The sequence below is a fragment of the Hyperolius riggenbachi genome, chromosome 5 (genome assembly GCF_040937935.1).
Source record: "Hyperolius riggenbachi isolate aHypRig1 chromosome 5, aHypRig1.pri, whole genome shotgun sequence".
In the NCBI taxonomy this organism is placed as follows: domain Eukaryota; kingdom Metazoa; phylum Chordata; class Amphibia; order Anura; family Hyperoliidae; genus Hyperolius; species Hyperolius riggenbachi.
The window spans coordinates 335026553-335039022 of record NC_090650.1 but is presented as its reverse complement, the minus strand read 5'-3'; the positions used below and the strand labels follow the sequence as shown (position 1 = coordinate 335039022).

General features: G+C 44.8%; 1 protein-coding gene across 2 annotated transcripts in view; it reads right to left on the bottom strand.

Annotated features, from left to right (window-relative positions):
- The window catches only part of MCM4 (minichromosome maintenance complex component 4), a 30931-nt gene that overhangs the window by 13371 nt on the left and 5090 nt on the right, over positions 1-12470 (bottom strand). For both annotated transcript variants that reach the window (XM_068237360.1, XM_068237359.1), the window contains 6 exons: positions 7745-7908; positions 7562-7663; positions 7253-7348; positions 5154-5249; positions 4914-5052; positions 4605-4825 (listed from right to left, as the gene is read on the bottom strand). In XM_068237360.1, coding sequence (XP_068093461.1) covers positions 4605-4825; positions 4914-5052; positions 5154-5249; positions 7253-7348; positions 7562-7663; positions 7745-7908 — 818 coding nt within the window. The remainder of the gene's footprint in view (positions 1-4604; positions 4826-4913; positions 5053-5153; positions 5250-7252; positions 7349-7561; positions 7664-7744; positions 7909-12470) is intronic.

Below are 12470 nucleotides of genomic sequence, written 5' to 3'. Positions count from 1 at the left end.
AATGAAATAAACCAATCAAAAATAGTTACTAGTGCTGCTTCAATAAAGCAGTCCCCGTATTTTTTAAGTCAGATATACATATCTGATTGTGACTGTATATTTGATGTGCACACAGGAATCTTATATACACTAAACAACATCTATGCTGTAAGAATAAAGCCTGATGTGTAGCCGTGTCACTAATAGAGATGGTCAATGAGATGGAAATAATTCTGCGCTGATGCTGGTTTATGCAAATGTATGCACTCCCTTTGCTCATGAACTCAATTTGATATGTTGTTAAAATTTGGTTTGATGACTACGAATTAAAGGGTACCTGAGACGGATGAAAAGAAGTTTTTATACATATCTGGGGCTTCCTCCAGCCCCTTCAGGCCAATCAGTCCCTCGCTGTCCTCTTCCACCACCTGGAGCTTCTGCTACGAGTCCCGGTAATTCAGCCAATCAGCGCAGTCCAGGCACGTGCCGCTCCCACAGCCAGGAGCATTCTGCACCTGCGCAATAGTGCTGTGCAGGTGTAGTACGCTCCCAGTGGCGGAGTGTGTGCATGTGTGTTTCTGCCAATTACTCACGTAGGGTTTTCTGAAGTCTTCCTTGCCCCATGCTGCTCCATTCCTCTGCTCTCAAAACGCTCCTTGCTATGGGAGCAGGGCTGTGGAGTCGGTACAAAATTCCACCGACTTAGGTTAGGATTCCACAGACTCCTAATTTGCATTTAACAATTTTGTTGATTGAAAGTATGTAACATGAAATGCATCTTTTTAACTGCCAACGCTTAGGAATTTTAAAACACAACTGAAGTGAGAGGGATATGGAGGCTGCCATATTTATTCCCTTTTAAAGAGACTCTGTAACAAAAATTGCATCCTGTTTTTTATCATCCTACAAGTTCAAAAAGCTATTCTAATGTGTTCTGGCTTACTGCAGCACTGTTTTTAACCACTTTTAATGCGGCGAGGAGCGGCAAAATTGTGACAGAGGGTAATAGGAGATGTCCCCTAACGCACTGGTATGTTTACTTTTGTGCGATTTTTAACAATACAGATTCTCTTTAAACAGTTACCTGGCTAGCCGGCTGATCTTCTGCCTCTAATACTTTTAGTCATGGACTAAAACTAGTCCTTGGTAAGAGTACTTGTAGAAGACAGGAATAAAGAACATCTCTCAGGCCCTAGGCAATGTAACTGTGGGTACATGTAAGAGTGATGTGCAGGTACTCAGCAGAAGAATGAGGCGATTCTTCCTCTATTACACATTCTTCATGTACAATCTGAACCAGGTTTATGGGTGATAGACAACACCTCTGTGTTCAATGTGCACAACATTCTCAGTGGATTCCCTGCAACTCTGTGGGGAGTGCATATGTAGAGTATATAGTACTACTGTGTAACAAAGTAAACCTGAGAGATGAAATTAAAGTTTTACACATACATGGCGCTTCCTCCAGCCCCCTTCAGACTAATCGGTCCCTTGCTGTCCTCCTCCGCCACCTGGATCTTCTGCTATGGGTCCAGGTACGTGAGCCAGTCAGGCGTAGTGCGCATGCACACACTCCGCCGCTGGGAGAGTACTACACCTGCGCAGCACTATTGCACAGGTGCAGAATGTTCCTGGCTGTGGGAGCGGCACATGGCTGGACTGCGCTGACTGGCTTAATTACCGGGACTCATAGCAAAATATCCAGGTGGTGGAGGACGACAGCGACTGGATTAGACTGAATGGGGAAGCCCCAGGTACGTATTAAAAAAAAAAAAACAAAAAAAAAAAAAAAAACACACCTTCATCTGTCTCAGGTACTCTTTAATTCGTAGTCACCAAACATATCAAATTATTTTATTTCATGAGCAAAGGGAGTGCATACATTTGCATAAACCAGCATCAACACAGAATTATTTCCATCTCACTGACCATCTCTTAGTGACACAGCTACACATCAGGCTTTATTCTTACAGCATAGATGTTATTTAGTATATACTGTATATAAAAGATTTCTGTGTACACATACAGTGGAGGAAATAATTATTTGACCCCTCACTGATTTTGTAAGTTTGTCCAATGACAAAGAAATGAAGTCTCAGAACAGTATCATTTCAATGGTAGGTTTATTTTAACAGTGGCAGATAGCACATCAAAAGGAAAATCGAAAAAATAACCTTAAATAAAAGATAGCAACTGATTTGCATTTCATTGAGTGAAATACGTTTTTGAACCCCTACCAACCATTAAGAGTTCTGGCTCCCACAGAGTGGTTAGACACTTCTACTCAATTAGTCACCCTCATTAAGGACACCTGTCTTAACTAGTCACCTGTATAAAAGACACCTGTCCACAGAATCAATCAAGCAAGCAACTCCAAACTCTCCAACATGGGAAAGACCAAAGAGCTGTCCAAGGATGTCAGAGACAAAATTGTAGACCTGCACAAGGCTGGAATGGGCTACAAAACCATTAGCAAGAAGCTGGGAGAGAAGGTGACAACTGTTGGTGCGATTGTTTGAAAATGGAAGGAGCACAAAATGACCATCAATCGACCTCGCTCTGGGGCTCCACGCAAGATCTCACCTCGTGGGGTGTCAATGGTTCTGAGAAGGGTGAAAAAGCATCCTAGAACTACACGGGAGGAGTTAGTGAATGACCTCAAATTAGCAGGGACCACAGTCGCCAAGAAAACCATTGGAAACATTACACCGCAATGGATTAAAATCCTGCAGGGCTCGCAAGGTCCCCCTGCTCAAGGCGGCACATGTGCAGGCCCGTCTGAAGTTTGCCAATGAACACCTGAATGATTCTGTGAGTGACTGGGAGAAGGTGCTGTGGTCTGATGAGACCAAAATAGAGCTCTTTGGCATTAACTCAACTCACTGTGTTTGGAGGAAGAAAAATGCTGCCTATGACCCCCAAAACACCGTCCCCACCGTCAAGCATGGGGGTGGAAACATTTTGCTTTGGGGGTGTTTTTCTGCTAAGGGCACAGGGCAACTTAATCGCATTAACAGGAAAATGGACGGAGCCATGTATCGGGAAATCCTGAACGACAACCTCCTTTCCTCTGCCAGGAAACTGAAAATGGGTCGTGGATGGGTGTTCCAACACGACAATGACCCAAAACATACAGCAAAGGCAACAAAGGAGTGGCTCAAGAAGAAGCACATTAAGGTCATGGAGTGGCCTAGTCAGTCTCCGGACCTTAATCCAATAGAAAACCTATGGAGGGAGCTCAAGCTCAGAGTTGCACAGAGAGCCTCGAAACCTTAGGGATTTAGAGATGATCTGCAAAGAGGAGTGGACCAACATTCCTCCTAAAATGCAAACTTGGTCATCAATTACAAGAAACGTTTGACCTCTGTGCTTGCAAACAAGGGTTTTTCCACTAAGTATTAAGTCTTTTATTGTTAGAGGGTTCAAAAACTTATTTCACTCAATGAAATGCAAATCAGTTGCTATCTTTTATTTAAGGTTATTTTTTCGATTTTCCTTTTGATGTGCTATCTGCCACTGTTAAAATAAACCTACCATTGAAATGATACTGTTCTGAGACTTTTCATTTCTTTGTCATTGGACAAACTTACAAAATCAGTGAGGGGTCAAATAATTATTTCCTCCACTGTATATACTGTACAGTGTCATTCTTAAAAGGATTAACCCTACATTCCTTTGACAACAGTCAGATATTTATATCTGTCTTTAAAAATACAGGGACTGCTTTATTGAAGCAGCACAAGTAACTATATTTTGATTGGTATATTTCATTCTTGTGGACTAAGCAGAGCTATTACTGTATATATAAATTTATGATGACTATTATCTGAGAAATAGAACGTTTTATCATGTTCTATTTTAATTACAGTTTAAATTCATTAGGAGTCCGTGCATTTTCTCCCGACTCAGAGTACCCAAAAATTGCCCCGACTCCACAGCCCTGCATGGGAGGGTGATTAATCCAGTGCTGCGCAGTGGCCAGCAGCTCACCCAGCTTGCAGAGGGGGATACAAGGGGAACAGAGCAATGTGGAAGGATAGAGGGACCAGGAAGACTTCAGGGGGCTGAAGGAAGCCCCAAGTAACTGGCCACAAAACAAAACCTAAAAGAAAAAAAAAAAAAAAAAGGACTTCACTTCCCTTTAAAACATTAATGTATTTATATAGCACCAACATCTTCCGCAGCGCTATACATAGTATATAGTCTAGTCACTAACTGTCCCTCAAAGGAGCTCACAATCTAATCCCTACCAGAGTTCTATGTCTATATGTATGTATTGTGTAGTGTATGTATTGTAGTCTAAAGTCAATTTTAGGGGGAGCAAATTAACTTATCTGTATGTTTTTGGGATGCGAGAGGAAACCCAAACAGACACGGGGAGAACATACAAACTGCTTGCAGATGTCGACCTGGCTGGGATTCAAACCGGGGACCCAGCGCTGCAAAGCTAGAGCGCTAACCGCTACGCAGCACACGTAGTAGGGCTACTATATGCCAAAACCTGTAATCTAAACCTCAAAAATGTTCACAAGACCATCGAAGCAACTTTGTACCAACAGTGTTTTATGTGAAGCAACAGGAAACTCATAATAAGCATATCCATTCTAAGCAGGATATGCACTTACCATCTGCTTGTCTGAAAACATGGAGCGGTTATGAATCAAGGCCATGCTGTGCGTGGTGTTGCAATTTTTGCATACTGAAGGTTCTGAGATGCGACCACGGTCTATTTCAACCCGTGTGGTGAAAGCGCAGACTTGACACTTAAAAAAGGCTTCTTGCATTTCAGGGATTATCTGGGAAGTTCTGATGACCATCCCACCAATTGTAATTAGCTGATCGATATCTGTGCAGGAATTCATAAGGCAAATAAATTGAGAACTTTGAAATTATAACTTAATATTTGAGAAAATTTTGAAAAAAAAGATACTCACCCTCGGGGTTTAAACTTCTCATATTTCTTGTTTTAAGAGCATTATAAGGTCGGACTTGAATCTGATGCTCCAATATCGAGTCAGGAAAACGCTCAAAGAAGAGCTGATTAACCGCCATGTCCAAGGTTGGAATAACTTCCTGCGCAAAAGAAAAAAAAAATCCACTTGTGTCAGTTTTAATCCAAATGCAATATTCTTCCATGATAAAATGTACCACTAAGGGAAGACATGATGGGTTACCTGTGGATAGCAAATCAGCTGTCTGTAGAGGTCCTGGTCAAAGGATCGCAGATGATCACAGTTCACATTCAAAAATGGTTCACCAACCACATTGATCTAGACAAACACAAGACAAACTCCTCATCAAGTCAAAAGTATTTCAAGAAGAAATTACAGCAATCCAAAAGTGCAAATTAACTCAAACAACTATTGGGGCTGATGAGTGCACATGCACGAAACGCGTAGGGCGGAGCTTCGGGCACAGGAGAGTCGGCGTGGAAGGACTTTTAAATGTTATTATACGCTTGTTTACTTTTGAAGCATGTGAGTGCACTTTTTAAAAAAATGTTTTAATAAATGTACGGTTTTACGCTATGGTGAGCTTTTTAGTTACTAGATTGGAGTAAATCTGCTGCGGCATATGCTGGGAGAAATAAAACGAGTGAGCTGTCTTATAATTTGGACGGCAAATGTATAAGGTTAGAGGCCACATGTGATCGGTGCACAGGGGAAAGTGCGGGATTCCTGTGTTTGGTGTGCTTTATTGCTGTCTGTGACCTGGCAGCCACACTATATGGTGAGGACCTGTGAGACCTATGTGGATGGTGCAGGCACAAATATTTCTATCACTGGTGTTATGGGAAGATGGAAATGTGTTAATACAGTATCACGCTATGGTCTGGTTTATTTTTCTTTGAGAGTCATCGCTGCAAGGAGATTGCCTTTGGAGTATATGTGAGCGCAGAGTCTGGAGACTGTACAGAGACTACATCATATGCTTGGTGATTTGATGCTGCGATCCATTGACTATTAGTTAAGTTGATGGACTCTAGTTTGAAATTTTAATCACTGCTTGAGAATTATATTAAGTGATTGTTTAATCTTTGTGAGCGCACACATACATAGTTTGATAGTACATACATTTGTTTCTCTGCCACTGTGTACCCTTTAAAGCTTAGGAACATTACATCTATCTATCTATATATACAGTACAGACCAAAAGTTTGGACACACCTCATTCAAAAAGTTCTCTTTATTTTCATGACTATAAACATTGTAGATTCACATTGAAGGCATCCAAACTATGAATTAAGACATGTGGAGGTATAGGCTTCTTGTAAGCATGCTTACAGGAAGTGAAGAGGGCATGTGTAACAGAACAATCGCGGCTTCTCCATAGAAGCCAGCAATCGTTCTAAGGGACTTAGATTAATGAATGGGAACTGCTTTCCTATTCATTGATCTCCGGCCTAACAGGCGCCCCCACCAGTTCCGGTCCTGCGAACCCCGACTGCTCCGTTTTTTCATGGCCGTAGCTCCTACGTCCAGCATGCATATTTGGACGTAGGAGCTACGTCCTGGAGGCTAAAGTGGTTAAAGAGACACTGAAGTGAAAAACAAAAATGATGATTCAATGATTTGTATGTGTAGTACAGTTAAGAAATAAAACATTAGGATCAGAGACAAAAGTCTAATTGTTTCCAGTACAGGAAGAGTTAAGAAACTCCAGTTATCTCTATGCAAAAAAAGCCGTTAAGCTCTACGACTTTCAAAGTCGTGGAGAGGGCTGTTTTCTGAAGTTTATTATCTCAACTGTCAGTGAAGAATTTTCTTATTCTCTGCCAGAGTTCACAAGATTGCTCTAAAAAAAAAATCATTTAGAATGCTGAGTAGTGTGTAAACTGCAGATATTAAATAATGATGCAAGGGCATAAAACACACTATATAACTGAAAATAAAAATATGAGAATATTTTCTTTTCTACTAATGTTCAATTATCCGTACTACACAACCAATTCATTATATCATTTTTTTTTTCGCTTCAGTGTCTCTTTAACATTCAGTACTTTTAAAAACCTCACCCTGAGGTGATGGACTAGTCCAAAACTTGTCAGATCCCTCTTCCTACAGCGACATAGGAAAAAAATACATTTACAGTGCATTTTATTCTGAATCAAACAAACATTTTAAACATTTTTAAGTTGTAAAATTTTGCGATAGTGGTTCTATCAAGTTGCTTCCTAAATGACTGCACAGCAGATAAACATTTCTCTTTTAGACGCTGAAAACTTCAGTGATTCATAATATTTAACATTCATCTGTAAATCAGTTGGGCATACCTCTTCCAAACGTTGCATGTAAATCGGCTCATTCAGATCTATACCAACATTTTCCTCCTCGTTGGCTTGTAGATCAATAAAGCGCTGGATGAACCGCTGAAAGAATGAAGAAAAATAATCACTGAATTTACACATTCAAAGCAGGGCTACAATGCAAGTGAGGCACATGGCATTCTGTAAGTAGATGGACAAGAGGCTCAATTATCTTACTTGCATAAGATTTATCACTTTTTCAAATCTTAATCAGCAAATCCAAATTGCTCCAAACCATTTTACTGTAAAAAGTGGGATTAAAATGGATCCTCTTACCTGAAACTTCTCTCTGCAAGTGATAACATTGACATCTGTGCCCCAGATAACCAACTTCTGTTCCATTGACTGCTCATTAGTGACCAGTTCTTCAGCGGAGATCTGCAGAGAATTGTTACAATGTTATAACATGAACCATTTACAGACCTAATGAAGAGTGTGGATGATGTGAGCAGAGCTTGCCTGATCAGACTGTAAATCCACTTGCTTCAGCTTACGGGCTGAGCCCAGATCAGGTCTCTGTCTGGCGGGTGTACCTCGGATGCCACTCCTTGGTGTGCCTTCCACTCTGGAGCTCGGGGTGCCATATGTCAGGGGAGAGCTCAGGTCAAGTTCACTCTGAAGGGCTTCATAACATACAAAAGTACTATGTTAACTACTTAGTAATGTACAACAGCAGCTTTTAAACAAAAAATGTTGAGTTTAGATTTACAGGTTACTAGGATTAATTGCAATTGCTTTTGGGACTAACAATTGTCATTTGGGACTAACAGGTCCTGGCCCCATGAGGAACAGGGACTTTTTTCGTTACACATTTCCTGATCAGTGATTGGCTCAGTGATCAGGAGCCAATGAAAATGGCTTCTGACCAAGGTACAGAACTTGCTGGTGGGGACAAGCTATCACATCTTGTGCACAGAAGACGGCACCATTAACCACTCAACGACCGCCTAACACCGATAGGCGTCGGCAGGTCGAAGTGGTGTTTCCATGGAAATGTTCCATGTCAGTTCACAGAGGGTGTCTCCGTGAACAGCCTGCGAGCCTCCGATCGCGGCTCGCAGACTAAATGTAAACACGCGGGGAAGAAATTCCCTGTGTTTACAGGAGTCTGATCGCCCTGCCTAAATCACGATCTGTGCGGGCTGGAGAGCCCACGCAGCACAGAACAAACGAAAATCCCCTGGTCCTTAAGTGGTTAAAGAGACCCTGAGTTCTGCATAAAACAATTTGGACTCATCTGGGGCTTCCTGCAGCCCCTGTAGCTAGTGAGATCTCCCAGCATCCCACCGGCAGCTCCATTATTTGGTGACTTCTGCCTGAAGGCGGCCGTGCGCACTTCCGCTGTGCACTTTATGGGCCATTACACTGGCTGGCGTGAGCAGTGTTCTCCCCAGAGCCAAATGGGTGGGCGCGCCGCCCGGGTAAGATTACACTCCCGCCCGGCTGCCAACACGTGGCTGTAATTAAAGCTCGGACTGTTCTGCTCCTCTGCGTCATAAATCCCCGCCGGCTGACAGCACGTGCCTGTGAATAGTGAAGCCCGGACTGTTCTGCTCCTCAATGTACGAGATCTCGTTGAGCTCGTACAGTCATTGAATTAGCATGGACTGGGCAGGACCATTTACATCCTCATCAGGCAGCCGCTGTGTTCCTACTCCCAGGATCGTAAGTCAGAAAGCCAGTCAATGAGTGAAGTTGCGGGTCGGGGAATGGGATTCAGGAGGGGAATGTTATATGTGCCTGCAGCTTCTGCGTGAGTTTTATGTGTGAGAGCAGCCCTGCTGTCCCCCTCACCCCCCTCCATTCTGAAACTGTTCTCAGGAAGCAGCCAGGGAGACCAGCTGTAAAGTCATTCAGCCAGAACTTCTCCCTACCCCCCTCCAGGCAGGACTGATAAGGACCCGGGGCTTGCAGAGATGCAGGGTCCTAATGCTGACCTGCTAAAGTAAAGGTGCCCATACATCTAGTGATGGGCAGATTCAATCAAGAGACAAATCTCTCGCTGATCAAATCTTATTAGAGAGAGATCTGTTGGGTGCCCATACACTGCAGGTCAATTCCCGATTGATTTCAGCTTGAAATCTCTCAGGAATCATCCGAATCCACTGCCTCGCCCCCCCCCCCCCCCCCTGGTGTATAAATGTACCCCGTGTGTGCATTTATACATTACCTGTCCTGTGTCACCCACTGCATGGTGCCCATCTGTCTGCCGCTTCCTGCTCCTCCATTTGCACTTCACATGCTGCAGGCGTTTATTGCGTGGCGTGTGTGACGTCACTCGCGCTATACGCCGGCAGCGTGAGACACAAATGGAAGAGGAAGAAGCTGAATACAGATGGGTACTGTGCAGGGGGCAACAAAGGACAGGTAATGTAGAAATACACACGGGGCACATTTACACACTTTGTGAACAGCGCTGTGGGTTTCGTAGTTCATCCCAATAAGATATCGCTCACTGTTACCGCGCACAACCGATCAAACATGGTGGGCCAGCATCTTGCAGCATGTCTGTCGTCCCAAAATAGGTTGCGTCGTTGATTAGGCATGCTCTTGGCGGCACCAATTTTATCCAATTTGATAATTATCAAATTGGATGGTTGATCAGCTGTCAAGTCGAGAAAAGTATGGCCAACTTAAGTAAACCTCAATATGTGTTTCACTGACTGAAGTTTTCGTTGACTGACAAAGTGACAGAAAGGGAAAGAAATATAGATTTTTACTTACCTGGGACCTGTAGTCCTTCAGCTCCCTCGCTGTCCTCCCAGTCAGCTCTATTATGTGTTCCTCCAAAATCTAGCTGGCTGGGCTACTGCGCATGTGCTGTCCTGGCCACGTGCCTCCTCAATTGTGCATCCGTGTCCTGGAGCATTCTGTGCATGCACATTTGAGACATTTTACAAACTGCGGATGCCCAGAATGCTGCTGGCCATGGGAACTGAATCTTATGGCCCGTACTCACGGGCTGCAAATGTTGCCTGTCGCCAGCACACGTGAGCGTGTGGGCGACAGGCCGGCGACAGCTCCTCGCCAGGTCCCTCCGCGTACACACGCGGAAGAGGGACCAGCGGCGAGGCGGAAGCTGTCGCCGACGTTCCTCCTCCCTCCGCCGGAAGCTCCATATACTTTAATGGAGGTTGCTGTCGCTAGTCCGCGTACTCACGCGGACTAGCGACAGTTGCGGCGGAGGTGCTGCGGCGACTGTCGCCATGCGATTGAAACTTTCAATCGCATGGCGACATGAGCGACGGGCGACAGTTTGGGGTGCGCGCGCAACGGCCCATACTCACGGGCGACCTGTCGCCGCAACACGCGCGCGCCGCGTGTTGAGGCGACAAAAGTCCCTCGTGAGTATGGGCCATAGGAGGTGCGTGAGGCTGGCACAGCACATAGTGTGACAGCTGCACAACAGAAAGGACCTGGGGGACAGCAAGGCACCTGAAGGACTACAGGGGGCTGGAAGACGCCCCAGGTAAGTAACATTTAACGTCTTTCCCTCACTTTAGGTCTTCTTTAATTACTAATTTACTCCTACCATAGTCTAATGTCCTATCATATTAGTATTATTATGTATTTATATAGCACTGCCATCTCCTGCAGCACTTTATAGAGTACATAGTCATGTCACTAGCTGTCCTCAGAGGAGCTCACAATCTAATCCTTTCATAGTCTAATATCTTACCCTATTTATTATGATGCATTTATAGCACTGACATCTTCTGCCACACTTTCCAGACTACATAGTCATGTCACTGACTGTCCGTAGAGGAGCTCACAATGTAATCCTACCATAGTCATATGTCCTACCATATTATTATTATTATTATTATTATTATTATTATTATTATTATTTATTTATATTCCACTGACATCTCCTGCAGCACTTTAAAGAGTACATAGTCATGCCACTGACTTTCCTCAGAGGAGCTCACAATCCAATCCTGCCATAGTCATAGCTCCGCCTAAGCCACGCCCACATCCATTTTTTTGCGCTGGCCCTTCATTCCCCTGGTTGCTCCCCACCCGGCTACTTTTTCATGCCACCCGGCTGGAAAAAAATTCTGGGGAGAACACTGGGCGTGAGGCATACACAGTTCTGTAAGACTGAACCGCGCATGCTCAGGACTCACACCGTCCGGCGTGATGACTCATAGCATGTGTAGTGGGGGCGCACACGACGTCGCTGATTAATGGAGCAGCCAGCAGGACTGGGAGAAGCACCAGGAGGTCGCCGGGTGACCTCGCAGGCTACAGGGGACTGGAGGAAGCCCCAGGCAAGTCCAAATTGGTATTTTATGCAGAGCTCAGAGTCCCTTTAAAAACGCCACATCAGGCTTAGGCAGCCACAAGTGTGGAATAGTTTTAAAGGGACTCCGAGCTCACGAAAAAAAAGAAAAGTTGTACTCACCAGGGGCTTTCTCCAGCCCAGTGCTGGTCGGGAGGTCCCACGCCGGCGTCCTGGCTCCTCTCCTTCTCCCCGCTCCGGTATAGCTGACAGGCCGCAGCCCGGGCGACACTCGGAGTGTCGGGCTGCAGCTTCCGCGTATGACGCGGATTACGTCACACGTCGGCCGCCTCGCGTCATCACGGCGGCCGGCGTGAAAGTACTGCGCATGCGCGATTAAAGCGCGCATGCGCAGTACTTTCACGCCGGCCGCCGTGATGACGCGAGGCGGCCGGCGTGTGACGTAATCCGCGTCATACGCGGAAGCTGCAGCCCGACACTCCACCGAGTGTCGCCCGGGCTGCGGCCTGTCAGCTATATCGGAGCGGGGAGAAGGAGAGGAGCCAGGACGCCGGCGTGGGACCTCCCGACCAGCACTGGGCTGGAGAAAGCCCCTGGTGAGTACAACTTTTCTTTTTTTCGTGAGCTCGGAGTCCCTTTAACTACAGCCATTCCCGAAGTGGAACTACAGCCATTCCCAAAGTGGTTAACCATGTTTTGTATACAAGGAAAATCATTAAGCTCGCTGTCCTAACGCGGAGGTTTTTTTTTTGGGGGGGGGCGTAAATTGGGTTATAGCGCTTCAGATATTAGTTGCCAGCTGCAAAGTGAAATAGAAATGCAATTTTATCAACAGGATTTGTGAAGCACAAACTTTCTACCTTTTTATTTTTGCAAGTTAGGAATTCACTTTAGAGACACAGGTGTAATGAAAATTAGAAAATTAGACCTATGGCTTGTTCC